The 18,658-nt window shown below is 49.1% G+C and overlaps 1 protein-coding gene across 9 annotated transcripts in view; it reads left to right on the forward strand.

The window, feature by feature from the left end:
* The window catches only part of LOC309642474 (anthrax toxin receptor-like), a 37,746-nt gene extending 19,540 nt beyond the window's left edge, over nucleotides 1-18,206 (forward strand). For 6 of the 9 annotated variants that reach the window (XM_082424059.1, XM_082424062.1, XM_082424065.1 and 3 more), the window contains 4 exons: nucleotides 552-590; nucleotides 1,739-1,813; nucleotides 3,249-3,326; nucleotides 5,985-6,565. In XM_082424059.1, the coding sequence (XP_082280185.1) occupies nucleotides 552-590; nucleotides 1,739-1,813; nucleotides 3,249-3,326; nucleotides 5,985-6,212 (420 nt within the window). In that variant the 3' untranslated portion in view covers nucleotides 6,213-6,565. Of the gene's footprint in view, nucleotides 1-551; nucleotides 591-1,592; nucleotides 1,814-3,248; nucleotides 3,327-5,984; nucleotides 6,566-18,071 lie in introns of those variants that run through there. The other 3 variants (XM_082424066.1, XM_082424061.1, XM_082424067.1) reach the window with 3 other exon arrangements.
* Nucleotides 18,207-18,658: the final 452 nt, after the last annotated feature.

Genomic DNA, 18,658 nt, shown 5'->3' on the forward strand with positions numbered 1-18,658 from the left:
GCCGGCTGGGTTTGCAAGGACACAGGCCAGAGCTGGGTGAAGAAGAGGAAGAAGCAGAGTGAGAAAGGACAAGCAAAGCAGCATAGAAGCCAGCAGGTCAGATTTCTGCAAAGGGCGAGAAGTGAGGAGAGAAAGCGGGGTGGGGGAGAGGGAGGTGGCCTGTCATCCCTGAGGCTGGGAGGCAGGGAGGGCTGCAGGGGGAGGGAGGGAAGGGGAGAGGAGGAGGGGTGTGGGGAGTGTTCTCTTGTCTTCATATGATGTCAGGGCTGCTGCTGAAAACTCTACCAGGGACCAGGGGCCTTAGTCTGCCTGTCTCCCCCTTGACCCTCCACGGAGGTACCGATTCCCCTTTGATGACCGAGGAGCCTGAGGCTCAGGGAGGTGGAGCCTGTTGGCCACACACACTCAGGCTGTGGGCACCTAGGTTGACACCCCAAAGCCCAGGTTTGATCCCTTACTGCTGCCGAGCAAGGTCCCCTCCTGTCTGCATAGCTGAGCCAGAGCCCTCCATGCCCCTTCCAGCCTGTGTTTATGTCTCTTTAACATCCTAGATCGTCAAGGAGCCACCACCAGCCCAGAAACCAGAAAAAGTAAGTGGTGTGTTTCGTTGTGATGTTGTCAGCATACTTGATGCACACACTGACCTGCACAGAGAGGCCCTCTGACATGTATGGGGAGATGCCCTCCCCTGCCCCTCCAGCTCCCACCTACCTGGGCAGAGAGAGGTGGCAGATAGAAGAGGGTGACAGAGAGCAGGGAGGGACCCCAGAGAGGACCTGAGACTCACAGAATGTTACCCAGACAACACGGTTCCCCACCTCCGAAGACAGCCTGAACCAGGGCCTTTATCACTGAATCAGCAACATGGGGTAGCCTATTTCAGGAACAGCTATGATCCCTCCTGGTATAAATGGGCTTTTTCTCAATTCCAAAAACACTCTTTGTAGACTGATCCTTCCCAGGACTCGCACGAGCATTTGGAAAAGGATCCTCAGGTTTCAGGGACCTGGTCCCCCTCCCCGGGCTCTGATGTATGCTGGGATCCATTTCCTTGGTCTTCATCCCTGTCTCATGTCAGGATGAGGGTCTTGGCAGGGTTGGCCTTTAGGGACTGGGGGCTGAGGAGGGTGGAGGGAGTCCTAACCTGACTTTGAGCTGTTGGGGCACAGCGCAGGTGAGCACAGGGACCAAGGGTCAGGTGAGGAGGCTGGGGCTGACCCGGGGTAGGGGCCCAACCCAGGGCCCATAAGAAGTAGTTAGAGCAGGGGTGCCGCGTCCCGAGGCAGGCGGACCTGGGCCTGAGATCTGGTGGGAAACAGGGTCACTGCCCGGGCTGACGTCTACACTGGCTGCAGTGTGGCCGGGGGAGGCGGGATCTGCCAGAGTCAGGTGAATACAGCCCTGTCTCCTGCTAATGCCTGCACCCCTGCCAGCCTCCATCACATGGCACAGCCTCACGCCCAGCTTCTCCTGCAAGGGTGGCCACCAGGAACCAAGGGGACAGGGTAGAGTTTGTTGATGTTTGGAGAAGAGCCATCTTTATAAACCAAAAGGAGTTGGTGTGTTTTCACATGGAGGCCACTCTCTTACAGTGCCGGGTCCTGCTCATTTGTCCTTCATTCTCCAACAAACATTTGCTGACTGGCCAGTACTTGACAGGAGCCCAGGCAACAGATGTCATGTGTCTGCACCCAGGAGCTGCCAGACAAGAAAGCCTGCAAATTTTTTCTCTTTCTAGAAGCCATGCCCTGTACAGACCAGGGTGATTGTCTCCTGCTGTGGGTGCCAAGAAGACAGGATAAAACAGATGGAGGTGACAAGGACCCTTAGGAAGGGAGGGATGAGCCCCTCAAGGCTGGGGGTTTGGAGGAGGGGGAGCCAGTTCAATGCACACAGACTTGGGCCTAAAACACCTGGCTTGGATGGAGATGAGCTTTATGGGCTCTGGTCTCCCACCCCTCGGTGACAGAGAAAAACCAGAGGCCCTCCTGACCCTAGTGGCCCAGGGGTGGACAAAGAGCTGGAGGCTCAGGTGCCCGCTGCCTCCAGGCAGTCCCAGCACCTGGGACCTCCCCGTGGGATGGGCCCAGATTTCTGGATGTTGGGGGCTGCCTCACAACCGGCCGATTCCTGATTCTCACAGAGGTTGTCATCAGCTCTGGCAATGTCCTGGTTTCACTGGCCAGTAACTGGATGAGTGAAAACATACAATGACAAACAGCCACACACCGGTCATGGGAAAAAAAAAAATGAAAAAGAAAAGAAACTTTTGAGCCAAGATCTTAACAGCATTAAACTACCCGGGAGTGCCTATGGCTCCTGTGTGCTCAGTGAGGGACGGAGAGAGCTCACTGCATTGTCCTTGAGGCCCCTGAGATGGGAAGACAAGGGCCACATGGAGGAGGGGGCCTGAGGACACTCCCCTCCCCCAGGTGACTGAGACCACAGCTGGCAGGGGGCTGAGAGATGACAGGGACGAAGAGGGCCGCAGGTGGCAGGTGTGACGAAGAAAGACCCCACCATCTCTGGGTTCAGCTTTGCCCTCCTCCCCTTAGTCCTGCCTCTGTCGCTGTGGGATCCATTAGTACTCCTGGGAGCTTCAAGTGGCAGCCGGAGGGCCGGCCCCGCATCTCCCCTGACAGTCAGTGTGAGGGCACGGAGAAGCCAGAGCTCACCTTCCAGAGAGGGAGGAAGCACCTGCCAGGGGCTTGTTCCTGCTGCAGGCCCGGCCCCACCTTCCGCCCACACCATGTCCACGTTTTCACCTGTTCTTTGGTTTCCTCATCTCTCTCTCCCCGCCCCGTTTCAGGACCCTTCCCCCTGAGCAAGGACTGGGTCTCTTCCCTGCCTTCTCCCTCTGAGCCCCGCAAAGTCAGGCCCTCTTCCCTCTTCTTCAAGCTCCTGCCCAGTCCCCATGCCCCCCTCACCTTTATCCTTGAGGACCTCTCCTTGGCTACTGCATACCTCCTCCAAACTTTCATACTGTTTTGAAAAGTAGCCCCGACTTCTCCTCCTACACCAAAAGTACTGATTTGTTCCAGAATCCAAAACAATCTGTGACCCACAGTGATGAGCTCCCAACAAACAGAAGGTTCTTAAGCCCCCTGCCCCAGGTGGTGGCTGCAGTGCTGTCTCAGCCAGTGTGTGGGGACACAGCCCTGGGGAGCCATGGGAGACAGAGGGGACACCACCCATCTGGAGGCAGCGTCTGTGCCTGTAGCTTCCTCACAACCACATCTGCTTTTCAGGGAAAACTGGATACTTTTTATGACTTTGTCCAGCACTGCAGCCAGGTGCCATTGATGTGGTGTCCGCCCAGGGACACGGTAAGCAGGGCACAGGGATGCTCCCCGTGGGCTGGGGTCTTGCTTTTGCCCTTGACAGTTGCCCCCGGGACTGTGGGTCAGAGAGCCCTCTCCAGGCATCTGCCGAGAGGAACGCCCAAGGCGTGGAGACCTGGAGCTCATGAGCCTCCAGACGATTCTCAACATGGCGCCCGTGCATTTCCCCTGCGTCCTCGTCTCAAGGATGTCAGGACCTTTCTTCTCCAGAGCAATGCCCAGCAATTCCAATCTTAAGCGAAAAGGGCTGGAGAGGCCTATGGGACTCCCGTCCATCGTCCCTTCCTACTGCCCACCCAACCCTGTGGGACTGCTGGCTGCACCCCATCCATGAGATCCTCCCAGGCTGGTCACTCAGCTGCAGGAGTGGTGGAGGACATAGTGACACCCCCTCCCCAATGTTGTCTGGTCGACACTGACTGGTTTTTACCAGGTAGTAAAGATGCCCTCCTTGTGTCAGTGCCTGTGACAATGTGGAGAAGCCCAATTTCTCCACTTGTCATCCTTGTTATTTAATAATAATAATGAGAGATAATTTTATTGCATCCTTCCTGTGGGTCAGTTGCTCAAGAACTTTCCATGTTTTCACTGCTTTAATCCTCCCAGTAAATGTACAGGTAGATACTACTGTACTGGTAGATCCCAGCTTTATGGAGGCGGGTCTGACCCACAGAGAGGCTGAGTGACTTGTCCCAGCTCACAAAGGATGGGAGCAGCAGAGCAGAACTTTAATTCTGAGCCTGGCTCCACCCTTCTCACTGCTCTGCTCCCCTTTCAGTTCAGCACTCATGGTCTCATGATGGTTACCCCCAAACCATCAGAGAGCTGCCCTTCTCAGGCCTCCGGATCCGAGGAGGGCCTTGCTCCTGGTTCTCTTGGGAAGCACCTGCCTGGGCATCATATTCCTGGGTGTCCCCATTATGAGACCTTTTGTACAGACCGGGCCAGGGGCCTGGAGGATGTTGCAGTCCCAAGATCTGTAGTGAGGTCTGTACTGACCACATTCACTGAATCAGGAAAACACTGGCTCTTGGTGGCTGGACAGGTGGGCATTTAGAAGCTCTGGATAGGCCTGAAAGTCTCTGGACACTGCGGATGACACACCTGAGGCATGCTCACACCCAGCAGAGACATCGTCTGGTGACAGTGGTGTCGGGGCTCCTTCCACAGCTGGGCTCGCGGCTCTGGGTATGAATCGAGCTCTGAGTCCAAGCCTTGCTTGCACAGAAGCCCCATTCTCCACCTGTCTCTATAGACAGCTCTCTAGAGACTTGAAAGTCATGAATATCTCAGTGAGTGCCTCTTTGGCCAGATCAGAATCTGTGAGAGAGTGACAGTTAAGCTGAGAAATAATTGATAAAAATAAATCCAGAGAAGTCCTTCCAAACGGAGGAAACAGCCAGTGCGTATGCCCTGGGGCTGTAGGGCTTGGTGAATTGAAAGGCTGGAAATCAAGTGCTGCCCTCATCAATCCAATGGTCAAGATATTCACAGGATACCCAGTGTCACCCCATAGGGTGTGGGGGACAGAGGCACACCAGCCCTGCAGGTCAGAGTGTTGCAAGGGCACCAAATCCAGTTGTTCCCCTGCATGTGGTCCACACACATCGAGCCCTCTGATGATGAATGAATGAATGAATGAATGGGCACTTCTAGTTACACGTGCTCCTGTGTAGAGGCTTTAGGTCATTTCTGTGACACAAGGAGGCATTTTGGATCTGACAATATAAGGCACAGAAATCTGCTTTGCGGGGCACTGCGCAGGGATGGGGAAAGGTCCCTTTGGCATTTTCTGGAGTGATCGTAGGAAAGTACTGACTTCAACCTGTTACCAAATCTGCGAAGTTAGTCTAGTTTCTGAAACGCTCCAAGCCTTACCCTTTTTTTTTTAACAAAAACAGGGATAAAATAATAAAATGCCACTGAATAATGCAGTTATGAAGAATGCTAGGTCAATTTTCGGTGAGGCTAAGAAAGTGTCCAGGTGAGTCCGAATAACCCAAAGTCCAGAGGTCCTGGAGTCCCATTGACAAATCCAGTCCAGGGCTGCCTAGAGATGCTGTCAGCTGGTCAGTGTGGTCACCACCCTCCCTGTGGTGCTGCAGACAGATTATCGTGTCCCAAAGGGTCTGCATCAATCTCTACCCAAACCAAGGGGTCTGTATGTGCTGCTGCCTCCAGAGCCCATCACCCGTCTGAGGGCACCGTCACCTGCCCTTGCACTGTGGACTCAACCCCAGCCTGAGGGTTGTAGTGAGAACTCATCCCTTCGGCACATACTCACCAAGAGAGCCTGGGCAATGCTGGGGCTACAGTGGCAATCAGCCCTTGTCCTTGCTAACCGGGCTCCCAGTGCAGAGGGGAGCAGGCAAGTTCAATACCAGAGCAAAGGGAGTCCAGAGTCAAAACAACGGGGCTCCATAGGGAAGGGAGGGCAGATGTCCAATATCTGAACAGAGTCTAGAATTAGGAGCGCAGGCTGGAGGCCAGCACCCAGGGAGAGGAAGGGCATCAACAAAGGCTCACCCTGGGGATCCTGACAGGTCCTGAGCCTGCTCCCCTTGAGCCAAGGAAACCACAGCCTTCTGCTCCCAATTCCAATGGCTTCTCAGTGACCTTCTCTCTCTACTCTTCTTCACACAGGGGAGGTGCACCAACTTCACCTTAATGAATCCCCACTGCACACAAATGTCCTGCGGCCCAAAGATCTGCCTTCAACCCAGCCAGGAGTGCTTCCCCCTCAGTAGCTGCTGTTCACATGGTCAACATCTCCCACCCATACACTCTCAGTCACTCTCCAGGATGCTGCCACTGATCCCTCCTACTGCCCGGAAGCTCTGCAGAAGTACTTTGTCACTCCCACCCCCATAGACCAACATCTAAAGCACCAAAAACACAAAATTGTTAAGAGCCCCTTTTGTACTGAATTGGACACATATATTGTGTTTTGGTTTACAGTCAAAAGGAGTTGGGATTTGTTGTTGATTAGCAAGAGAGTTTGTTACCTGGTGAGCACTGCTCCACTGTATGAGATGCAGCTATACTGCTCCGCCAGGACAAAGCACCCTGGTGTCCTGTGGATGTAGACATGATGAGTCTCATTCCCCACAGACAGGTCTTCATCTGTCACCATGGGTTGAGATACGTGGGGTTTTAGCCAAAATATGCTCTTTCCAAAAAGCCCACAATATCTTTGATGTATGAATACAGTCTGGTGTCCGTTACTCACTTGCTGTTACTTAATCTCCTGGGCAAGTTACTTAATCTCCCTGTGCTTCAATTTCTCACTGAAAAGATGGATAATGGTGTCTCCTCTACAGGGTGCCATGAGGGTGATAGTAACTGCTACAGTATGCTCAGAACAGGGCCAGGTCACTTGTAAAGACTCAGGGGCCCAGTAGTTAATGTCTTCTCCCTCTGCCCCAGGGAGGGAGAGGATGATGAGCTCAGAGACATCAAGAACTGTGCGGTGAGGACCAAGGTGTTAGAAGAAATCATGACTGGGCCTTTCAGCTCTGGATACCAGGACGTGGGCTTGCCACACTTGAGAATTCTCTGTAAACTGCTGACCACATGTAGGTTAACATCCAAGGCCACCACCCATGTAATCTCCAAGACACTGTGAAAAAAAGGTCCTTGAACCTACTACCTCCTTCAGAAATGTAAGTTCCCTTCCTGTACCTTAATGTTTCTCATAATATAAAAGTAATTGCAGGGTCCCAATTTCCCATCAGCTCCTCTGATGCCAGAGACAGACCTCCCAATTTTTCAGATGCCTCCTAAAGAATACTTTGAAGACATGATCAGGTTTCCTTCCACACTTACATGCTAGAGGACTATCAACAGGCAAGAATTCACTGTGAAAATCACAGAATATATATGTGAAGGTGAAGCAACACCATGGACCACAGAGTCCAAGAAGGGAAGAAGAGACTGCTTACTCAAATACCAGTGCACATACCAATGCAACAAATAAGGGACCATGAAGAATCAAGGAAACATGAGATGATGAAAAGAAATGAATAAACTCTCTAAAGAAATAGAGATCTATGGACTCTTGTAGAGAGAATTCAAAATAATCCTCTTAAAATAGTTTAGTGAAATACAAGAAATACACATAGACACACAACTTCATGAAATTCAGGAAAAAAATGTATCAACAAAATGAGATGTTCAACACAGTAATAGAAACCATCAAAAGAACAACTGGCAACTAGAGCTGAAGAATACAATGACTGTACTGAAGAATATAATAAAGAGATTCAACAACAAACTCAAGCAAGCAGAAGAAAGAATCAGTGAACTAAAAGATAGGTCATTTGAAGTTATCCTGCCACAGGAGTGAAAAGAAAAATTAATTTAAGAGTGAAGAAACACTCTGGGACATTACAAACAGAAGGAATAGAGAATTATGGGAGTCCCATATGAGAAGAGGAAGAGAAAAAGACCGTATGTTTGAAACAAAAGAGTTGAACACTTACCAAACATGGAATGAGAGATGTACATCCAAATTCATGAAGCACAAAGAATCCCAAATAAGCTGAGTCTGCAATGGCTACGGGAAATCACACTGTAAGTAAATTGTCTATGGTCAAAGACACAGGGAATTTTGAAAGCAACAAGAGAAAAATGAGTCACCACATGTAAGTCACCACCATAAGAATTTAGAGGGACTTCCCAATACAAACTTTGTAGTCCAGGAGAGAGAGGGGTGATGTATTCAAGTATAGAAAGAAAAAAAAATCCTGTCAAAGAAGAATATTGTACCCAGCAAATCTGTTCTTCAGAAATGAAGACAGAGATTGTAAATACATCAAAACAAACAAAACTGAAAGAGTTCATCACCAGAAGACCTGCTGTACAAGAATTGCTGCAGGAATTTCATCAAGCAGAAATAAATGCATAATAATTAGCATTGTGAAAACATAAGAAGTTTTTAAAACTCACCGCTAATGACACACATTGTCAAAATCAGACCCTGTAATACTGTAATTTTGCTGTGTAATTCACTTATAACACTAGTTAAGAGGTTAAAATGTATTAAACAACCATAACTACAATAATATCTTATTGCATACAAAACATAAAAATATATAAATTGTCATATTGATAATCTAACATGTGAAGGATGGAGAAATAAAGGGAAAATTTATGTATGCTATCAATGTTGTTATCAGCTTAGAATAGGATGTTATAAATATATTTTAGGTATGCTTCATGATAACCACAAAGAAAAAACCTCTGGTAGATATAAAAAAGATGATAAAAGGAATCTAAGCATACCCGCTACAAAAAGTCATCAATTAACCAAAGACAGCAAGATAAGAAGCTAGGAAAAATGGACCTATAAAACAGTTGAAAAAATTAACAAAATGGCAATTGTAAGTATTTACATATCAATAATTACTTTAAACATAAAAAAATTAAATTCAATAGAAACACATAAAATAGCTGAATGGACCAAAAAAAAAAAAGGTCCAGAAATATGCTGCCCACAAGAGAATTACTTTAGCCTGAAAGATACCCAAAGACTAACAGTCATGGAATGCAAAAAGATACTCAAGCAAATGGTAACCAGAAGACAGCATTGATATCTATACTTACATCAGACGACATAGACTTTGAGCTAAAAATGCTCCAGGGACAAAGAAGGTCATTATATAACGATAAAAGAAAAGGACAGTCCATCAAGAAAACATTGCAATTGCACATATATATATATGCACTCAATATCAGAGCACCTAAGTATATAAAGCAATTATTAACAGAACAAAAGGCAAAAAAATAACACAATAATAGGTGAGGACTTTAATAACCACTCTAAACAATGGAAAGATCATCCACATAGAGAATTGATAAGGAAGCAGCAGATTTGAACAAAAGTATAGACCAAAAGAGACCTAAAAGATATACACATTTCATTTCATACAACAGCAGCAGAATATACAATTTTCTCAAGCACCTATGGACCATTTTCTAGGATACATCATATTTTAGGCCACAGGCAAGTCTCGATAAATTTAAGAAGACTGACATCATGCCATGCATTTTCTCCAACTACAACTGTATGAAACTAGGAATGAATATCGTGAGGAAAGCTGGAAGATGCTAAATTACATGAAAATTAAACAACGCATGCCTGAGCAACCAGTGGACCAGAGAAGACTTCTTTAAAAACAAACAAATATCTTGAAAATGGAAAAGGCAAACACAGTATGTAAACCAGATCATGCAGTATGCAACAAAAACATTTCTAAGGAGGAAATTTATAGAAGTAAAGGCATATTTTAAGGAAAAAAATATTTCAACTTAAGGAAATATTAGAAAAAGCACAAAGTTAGTAGAAGGAAGAAAATAATAAAGATTGGAGCAGAAATAAATGAAATAGAAAACAAGAAAACAATATAAAAGTTTAACAAAATGAAGAGTTAGTTTTCTGGAGAACATAAACAGAATTGACAATAGTTTAGTTAGTCTAAGCGAGTAAAAGAAAGAGAAACCAAATTGATAAAATTATAAATGAAGGAGAAGACATGAAAACTCATATTACCAGGACATGGGGTTCCTATACACGAACATTCTCTGTAAAAGCCTACTGACCACATGTAGGTTCACATTCCAAGCTCACCAAGAACATAAACCTCAAGGATTAATTGGAACAGGCCCTGACACCTGTTTCCTCCTTCAGAAAGGACCCTAAGTCTCTAGAACAGAAGACCAATCCCATCAGTAATGAGAAGAATGCAAATTAAGACCACAAAGAGATGCTGAATCGATAGGAAAATATATAAAAAGAGGACAATACCAAGTGTCATGAAGAATATGAAGCAAGGAAAACCTAATAGACTATTGGGAGAAGTACACCAATTGTCTCAATTCCAAAACACCATTTATTTTAAATATTCCATTATTTTAAATATCACTCCAAAAAAGCTTTTGATCACTTCCAATTTATATTTTACATGTTGAAATATCTAAGCTTATTAGAGAAGGATTTTATCATATATCACTCTTCTTTTATGCATATAAAAATGAAGGTAATGAAATAAATTCGTTAAGGTATTCTAAAAAGTTTTGCATTCACAGTCTTGGCTTTTTAATCACTTTTGACTTAGAGTTGCGTATGCCCACATAGAACACAGACAAGCCATCGCCACTCAGCCTTCTCTGATTTCTGGTCACAGAACCCAGGAGAATAATAAAATAGTTCTTGTTTTACGCGACTGAGTTTGGGGTGATTTGCTACACAGAAGAAGATAACTGCAATGTCCCTCATTCACAAAGGACTTTGACATCCTTACAGGCCTTCTTCCACTTCTAGACCCTTCCATCCACTGGGTCACCCGAGTGACCACTGCAGCACTCTAGGCTCCCAATTCCTTGACCCAACAGTGATGTCCTTATCTAAGCCACCTCAGCTGCCTTCTTTCAGTTGACAGAAAGGCAGGGTTTCCCGAGGAATTTAATGGCCACCTGGGAGAGATTGGGATAAAGAACAAATGGACGCTTCATCTTACTCCCACCCGTGCCTCCCCACTGGGATTGTCAATAGCAGGACACTGAGCAGACCTGCGGGTCACAAAGTCACCACGCCAACCTCCCTGTCCATCATAAGGGACATCACAGGGGAGGATTATGCAGGTAGTGAGGACATCCCCCAAGGCCAGCCTCTTGCCTCTTCTGCCCTCAGGGCAGATACCAGGGGAGGCTTACAGCACCAGTGCACCTTAGTGAAAGGGCTGGAGGAGTGGTGGTCCCTGGGAACCAGCGGAGGTAGCACATGCCCCAGCCTGAGGTGGCCTGAAGTGGCCAGGGTCCAGTGGGACCACGGGGCTGGCCAAGAAAATGGGGAATGTTGGGCCCGGGATGCTGGGCTCCATGCTCTTCCTGACGCTGGCGCTACAGCCTCTAGAGCTGAGCCCAGGGAGATTCCTGCACCACCTCCCAAACCACAGAAGCTTCCACCTGGGCACCAGCCATCACAGAAACAACTGGGAGAAGCTGAAATCCTGCGAGGGTGCCTTTGACCTGTACTTCATAGTGGACGCGTGAGTGGCTCTCCCGCCTGGCCCGGGTGCTCCTCAGGGCACCTCTGTCCACTGGACCACTGATGACAGGAAGCAGTGCAAGGGAACCCAGCCTCTGAGAGAGGGGAGACAAGAACAGTCTTGATTAGACCCAAGGAACACACCTCTGTGGCCTCCTTGTTCCTAAGTTAGAATCAGTGCCCCAGGCCTTTGTTCCCGGAAACATTTATATTTGGAAAGTAAAAAAAACACCATAGAGTTTCTGAATGGTTGTCAGTCTCTCCATCAGCTTGACCAGGATCTGTGACCTGCACGTCTCTTACACAGCTGGAGGGGCAGGTGATTGCTAGGAGCTGTCTTGTCAGCACTTGGAAGAAGCTCACTGTGATTTCTGGGTTTCGTGTTTGTTTTGTTTTGTTATTTACCTGAATGACCTCTATTTTTCCTAGGGCCCAGGGAAATTGTTATTTCATCTGTTAGGCATTCTCATAGTGTCACTGCTTAGAAAGTCCTTTGCTTTGCTGGTTCTAAATGTTTTGCTTCTTTCTTTGACAACTTGGAGACCCACGTTACAGTTTGTGTGCACATGATGAACAGTTTGGTCTGTCTGCTTGTGGCCTTGGGAAACCAGGGTTGTGCATTTTGTACCTTCTGACCCTCAAGGAAGGACAGGGAGGGGCGTGTCCTCAGACTGGACAGATTGCCTTGGTTCCATTTTCAACTCCTCCGTGGGGCTGAGGAAAAATTTTACTCATTCAGTAGTAACAGTGCTATGGTTCCCAATATCACTGAAGCACTTTACGGTCCCCAAAGCCCTTTACTGCACATCTGTCATCCTCAAAACATTCTGGGAGGTAGAGTAGGGAAGGTATTTGCTTATGCAATCAACTGGAAAGGGGGAACGCTCCTAGACATTGGATGAAGTAGCCCAGAGGCTAGTGGGTGGGACAGGACTGAGTCTTGCTAGATTCTGCAAAGGGGAAGAGGAGCTGAAGGTTTCCTGGAATGGGCCCTATGCACCCATCTCCCATCCCCAGGCCATCAGTGAGGAGTAAGCCTAGAGCATGGCTACAGTGGGACAGGCCAGGCTTGTCTGAAAGCACGGCACACTCCTCACCCTCACCCCCATCTGGCTCCTCAGTCTCCATCCTGGCACTAAAGTTAAAGACAATGGGAGCAAAAAACTTGAAGGAGACCAGGAAGGGCCTGTAGTTTTCCCTGCTGGTGGGTATCATGATGTCAGGACAGCAGTGTCCCAGGCCTAGTTTGCAGGCTGATGAGAAAAAAAATGGTAATAAAACAGCCTGAGTAACACATGCTCCCTGGCCTGAGGCCAGGGTACCTGCTGGGTGTCCATACGTGAGGGACGAGAGGCAACGTGTCAGAATCGTTGGAGGCATTTCTAACCAATGAATTCTCCCTCTTTCCTTGTCTTAAAGCCCCAAGTAAAATGATCAACCATCCTGGTTTGCCACCCAAAGACCCTCATTCCCCTGCACATGGGTCTGGTTGTTTACCCTCCCCAGCACTCACAATGATGAAAGTCACCACCAGGGTGACCCACTGAGGTCACTGAAGGAGTGTGGCAGCCTTTCGCTACCTGGGATGGGGAGGATTTGCTAAAGTGTCTGCTGGAAGCTCGAGAGGCAGAAACACTGCCCACTGGATGGATGCGCCTCATCCCTCTGACTCAGGTCTTCTTTGTTTTCAGGTCACAGAAGGCGAATGATACTTGGAAGGACATTTACGAACTAGTGGATGAAATAGTGGAGAAGTACACAAAGTACGGCTAGTGTTTTCTTCTGCCGGGCAGGGTACATAGCTCTTTAGACTCGGTGGTCACAGAAGTCCCTTTGGTCAGGAGCACAGAGTCCAGGGGGGTGTTCTGAAGCAGAAAGGACAGATCACGCTGGTTCCATCAGGTCTCAGCAGCTTTCTTGGCTCCTGCCTGAGGTCAGGCCACATTGTAGGGGACACAGTCTGCCCTTGAGGACCGCACAGATTAATAAACAGGCAAACCAGTAACCAAACACCGAGTTAAATTGTGCCAAGGGCTAAAAGAAAAGTGAAAAGGAATTTCTAGTGACTTTAGGAAAAAGCAAGTATTAATTTTTTAAGTCAAGTATGACTTTCTAGGGGATGTGGAATTTTGAACTAGAGCCTAAAGAATGGGGAAAACAGGGTAGAAGAACGATCAAGGATATTTCTTGTGGAGTCAGTGGTCTATTTGACTGGAGCATAGCGTTAACTCAGGGAAGCCTGAGAGATGAGTCTAGACAGGGCAGTGTGGAGCCAAAACCATTGAGGCTCATAATGCCAGGCCAAGGGGCTTAGAATTCCGCTGTGAGTAATTGGGAGCTACAGATGATTCTTGAGCAAGTGTCTAATATGATACATGAGGTCCTCCAGGTAGAAGAGTCTGATAATAGTGGTTGAAATGATTTGTAACAAGAGCCAAGAGCAGTAGAGAGCACAGCTAGGGACCTATGGTAGCAATTAAGAGAAAAAATAATGAGGGTCAATGGAGCAGAAGACAGTGGAGGGAGAGAACAGGAGGGATGTGTGAAAGGCTGAAAAGAGGTACAATAATTTCTTTGAGATGGGCAGGACATGGGGAAGGTGGGCAAGGAGAGAAAAGGGGTGAGTCTCAAAGAATTTTACAGTAGAAAAGAGGCCAGTTGGGAGGCTCATGCAGAAGTGCATGAGTATCTATCTTCTTGTGCATGCCTCTGTGTGTGTGTGTGTGTGTGTGTGTGTGTGTGTGTGTGTGTGAGTGAGAGAGAGAGAGAGAGATTTTGGGGGGTTGGGAGTATAGGGAGGGAGCAGGAAGGCCCCACACCTCCACAGGCCTCAGAATCCTTTACTAAGTTATAGGAACTTCCAGCGTTCAGGAAACGGATCCCCAAAGCAAAACACTTGGAATGGGAGCAGGGAAATTGACATGCACCCCCTTCCTGGTTGCTTGTTGACTTCGTCTTCATACTTCTCCAGCCCTAACCTGCTGATGTCCTTCATCACCTACTCCACACTGGGTCACACCCTCATGAAGCTCACCTCAGACAGGTAAGTACTGCTTTAATCCCCTAAGGCAGGCCTGGTGGGAGTGGTCACAGGGAAAAACAGGGAACTGAGGGGTTCCCTGAGACCTCATGCGGACCCACTGGGAGCAGGCTGGGCCGTCCTGGGCTCCCCTCAGTGTCCACTCTGACCCCCAGCCCCGGCTCCATGGCTCCCACTGACCCTTGGCTGCGCTGGCCCTGGCAGACCCCCGTGCTGCTAGACCATCTCTGCGCCCTCTAAGCCCTGCCCTCTGCCTGTCTTGTGTCCTCTCAGCACTCTTCCCTTTTCTGAGAACTGGCTCACTGCAAGGACTCCTGGGATCTGGTGGAGCAGATGTGTGGGCCCTTTGTGAACACTGGCCTGTGTTGGGCACCTGCTCTGTGTGTCACTCTCTGCTCTGGGCCAGTGGGGGAAGAGGGGAGGCACAGTCAGAACCAGGAGGCAGGGATGGGCAGTGCTGAAGTGCTGGAGCTTCAGTGGAGGGGAGCTTGGTCCCTTGGTGGGTCTGAGACAAGGGAGCCCATGAGTGTGGGCTGGGGTGCAGGAGGGAAGCATGACACACCAGAATCCTAGGTGGGTCAGTTGCTAGACTAAGAACTTTACATGTTTTCACTGTTTTAATCCTCCCAGTAACTGTATTTTTAGGTGCTCTTATTATCCTATCTTTACCAAGGGGGGTCTGACCCACAGAAATGCTGAGTGACTTGTCCCAGGTCACAAAGGCCAGGAGGGACAGAGCTGGACTTGAATTCTGAGCCTGGCTCCACCCTTCTCACTGCTCTGTCCCCCTTTCGGTTCAGCACTCATGGTCTCATGATGGTTACCCCGAAACCACCAGAGTTGGCCCTACTCAGGGCCCAAGCCCATAGAGAATGGTGCTCCTGATTTCCCTTATAATCATCTGCCTGGGCATCATATTCCTGGGTGTCCCCATGCTCAGACATTTTGTACAGACTGGGCCAGGGACCTAGAGGACGTTGTGGTCTCAGGGTCTGTAGTGAGGGCTGCACTGACCACATTCACTGAATCAGGAAAACACTGGCTCTTGGTAGCTGGGCAGGTGGGCGTTTGGAAATTCTAGACAGGCCTGAAAGCCTCTGGACACTGCTGGTGATATACCTGAGGCATGCAATCACCCAGCAGAGACACTGTCTGATGACAGTGGTGTCAGAGCTCCTTTGGCAGCTGGGCTCCAAGTTCTGGGTCTGAATCGAGCTCTGAGTCCCAGCCTTGATTGCACAGAAGCCCTATTTTCCACTTGATTCTCCTGGAGCCTCTCCCAGAACCAGCTCCTTTATAGTCATAAGAGCCCCACTCCAGCCTTATGCCCTGAACAGTGGACACACCCACCCAGAGATGCTCACTCAGGATCAGGAGGGACAGAGGGCCGAAGCGGAGGGAGGCAAGAGACAATAGGGTGGACAAAGGGAAGATGCCAGGTATGGCCTTCCTGCCCAGCAAGGTAAGGGCAGGGGCGCTGAGCACCTCTCTGAAATGGTCCCATTCCCAGGGCCACTCTTCGAAGCTCAGGTTGGGGAAGTGGCAGAGTGATGGATTAGGGGGCCTTATAGCTGCCCAGGGCTCTGCCAGGCCCCTGCAATGCCAGCTCTCGAGTCCGTCCAGCAGTCTGTGGCTCACAGTGACCTGTGTGCTCGCTGGAGGCAAAACTGAGGCCTGACACGTCAATGGAGTTGCCAGGACCACCCAGAGAGTAAGTGGCAGCAGCCAGAGCTACCTGAAATCAACCCTGCTCATCCTGAGAGGGGCTGGGAGCCTGTAACTGTGCCTGGTAGATGTGACCCCTCCCACTCCTCTGCCTCCATCCCATTTGACCTTGTCCCTCCCAACCTTAGTCCTGGAGACCCTAGTGTTGTAGGATTTCTGTGGATACCCCAGTATTCCAGTAGGTGCAGGAGTGAGTCCTGATTCCTTTCTTGAAGCCCTCAGTGCTCTGGTCCCAGGCTTAAAGTTAATCTTGGTCTAAGTGACGAGGTGTCAGCTGGGACCTACAGTCTCTGCAGAACAGAGTCGGCCCCCAACCCCAGCCCTGAATGTGCAGCAGGAGACACCCAGACAGGCTATGGGGACACAGCACCCAGGAGTGTCCTTATGACAGTCCACGCACTATGGCAGTCGGTCTTGTTTACTGTTACCTTCTGTGAAATGACAGTGTCTCTCTGCTCCACCACCTTCTAATCCCCAGAGGAATTTTTCTAATATTGGCCCTTCCAGAACACACTCCTTCCTGAGGTTCCAGGAGAGAACGCTTTTCCTGTCTTTTCAGCTTCTAGAGCTATATTCCCTGTGTTCCTTGGCTCCTGGCCCTTCTCCATCTACAAGGCAGCAGGGCAGCATCTAAATCTGCTCTGCTTGCACAGTCACATTGCCTTGTTTTTTGGGCAAATCTCCCTCTGCTTCCCTGTCACAGGACCCTTTGATCAAGTGTAGGAGCCCCCCCAGGTAACCTAGAATAGTCTCCCCATCTCAAGATCCTTAATCACACCTGCAAAGGCCCTTTTGCAATATGACCTACAACATCCACAGGTGCCAAGGATTAGGACCGGGATATATTCGGGGCCATTATTCAAGCGACCACAGCAAACCACTGAACTAGAAGCTTCCTTGAGAGCAGGGAGTGTTCTATTGGGCACCTTGCATACTATGCTTCATGTAAAGAACAGAGGGACACAAAGGCACGAAGGTGTGAGTGTACATGGTGTAGGGATGCACAGATCAGGCTAAGAAGCGTCCACACTCAGGGGCCATGGCTCAAACTGTGCTCCTAAATTCTGACTGCCTTGGTTGCCAATGAGATTTTGGGGGGTAAAGGTAGACCCTGTGGTCCTTGAGGACCTGCCCACTGGAAGTGAACCGGGAATCTGGGAAAGACCAAGGTGTTCTCCCTCTTCTCCCTTATGCTGCCTCAGAGCATGGAGACCCTTTCTTATTCACTGTCTGCATCTCTTGGAGCTGAGTGCTCAGAGTTGTTGCCAGCTTCCAGAGTGCTTAGAGCACCCTGTCTGGCAACCTGGGCTCTTCAGCTGGGAATCCTCAGCTGAGCAGGAGCTGGGGACAAGGAGGAAATGACAGAAAAGCCAGGGGCAGTTTTTGCTACAGATGGATTACACTGTCCCAAAGGATCTGCATCAATCTTTACCCAAACCTAGGGGCCCATGTGCCTCCATAGCCCATCAGCCATCTGAGGGTGCCCCCACCTGCCCTTGCCCTGTGGGCCCAGAGCCCAGCCTGAGGGTTGTGGTGGGGACTCATCCCTTCGGCACACACTCACCAAGAGAGCCTGGGCAATGCTGGGGCTACAGTGGCAATCAGCCCTTGTCCTTGCTCCACAGGCTCCCAGTCCAGAAGGAAGCAGACAAGTTCAACACCAGAGCAAAGGCAGGCCAGAGTCAGAACAACAGGGTTCCCTGGGGAAGGGAGGGCAGATGTCCAATGCCTGAACTGAGTCTAGAAATAGGAGCACAGGCTGGAGGCCAGCACCCAGGGAGAGGAAGGGCATCAACAAGGGCTCACCCTGGGGATCCTAACAGGTCCTGAGCCTGCTCCCCTTGAGCCAAGGAAACCACAGCCTTCTGCTCCCAGTTCTGGTGGCTTCTCAGTGACCTCTCTCTTCTCTTCCTTACAGGGGAGGTGTGTCAACTTCGCCTTAATGTATCCCCACTATGCACAAATGCTCTGCAGACCAAAGATGTGCCTTTGACCCAGCCAGGAGTGCCTCCCCCTCGATAGCTGTTGCTCGCACTGTCAGCATCCCCCACCCATATGCTCTCAGCCACCCTCCAGGCTGCTGCCGCTGATCCTCCCCCTGCCTGGAGTGCTGCAGAAGTGCTTTGTCACTCCCACCCCCATAGCCCAACATCTAAAGCACCAAAAACCCAACATTGTTAAGAGTACTTTGTGTACTGAATTGGACATATACATTGTGTTTTGGTTTACAGTCAAAAGGAGTTAGAATTTATTGCTGATCAGCAAGATAGTTTACTTGGTGAGTACTGCTCCACTGTATGAGAAGTATCTATACTGGTCTTGCCAAGACAAAGCACCCTGGTGTCCTCTGGATATAGACATGATGAGTCCCATTCCCCATAGTTGGCTCTTCATCTGTTACCAAGGGCTGGGATGCATGCGGTTTTAGTCAAATTCTGCTCTTTGAAAATAGCCCAAAATATCTTTGAAATATGAATACAATCCTGCCTCCACCACTCACTGGCT

Source organism: Balaenoptera physalus, assembly GCF_965194825.1.
Source record: "Balaenoptera physalus genome assembly, chromosome: 14".
Taxonomy (NCBI): Eukaryota; Metazoa; Chordata; class Mammalia; order Artiodactyla; family Balaenopteridae; genus Balaenoptera; species Balaenoptera physalus.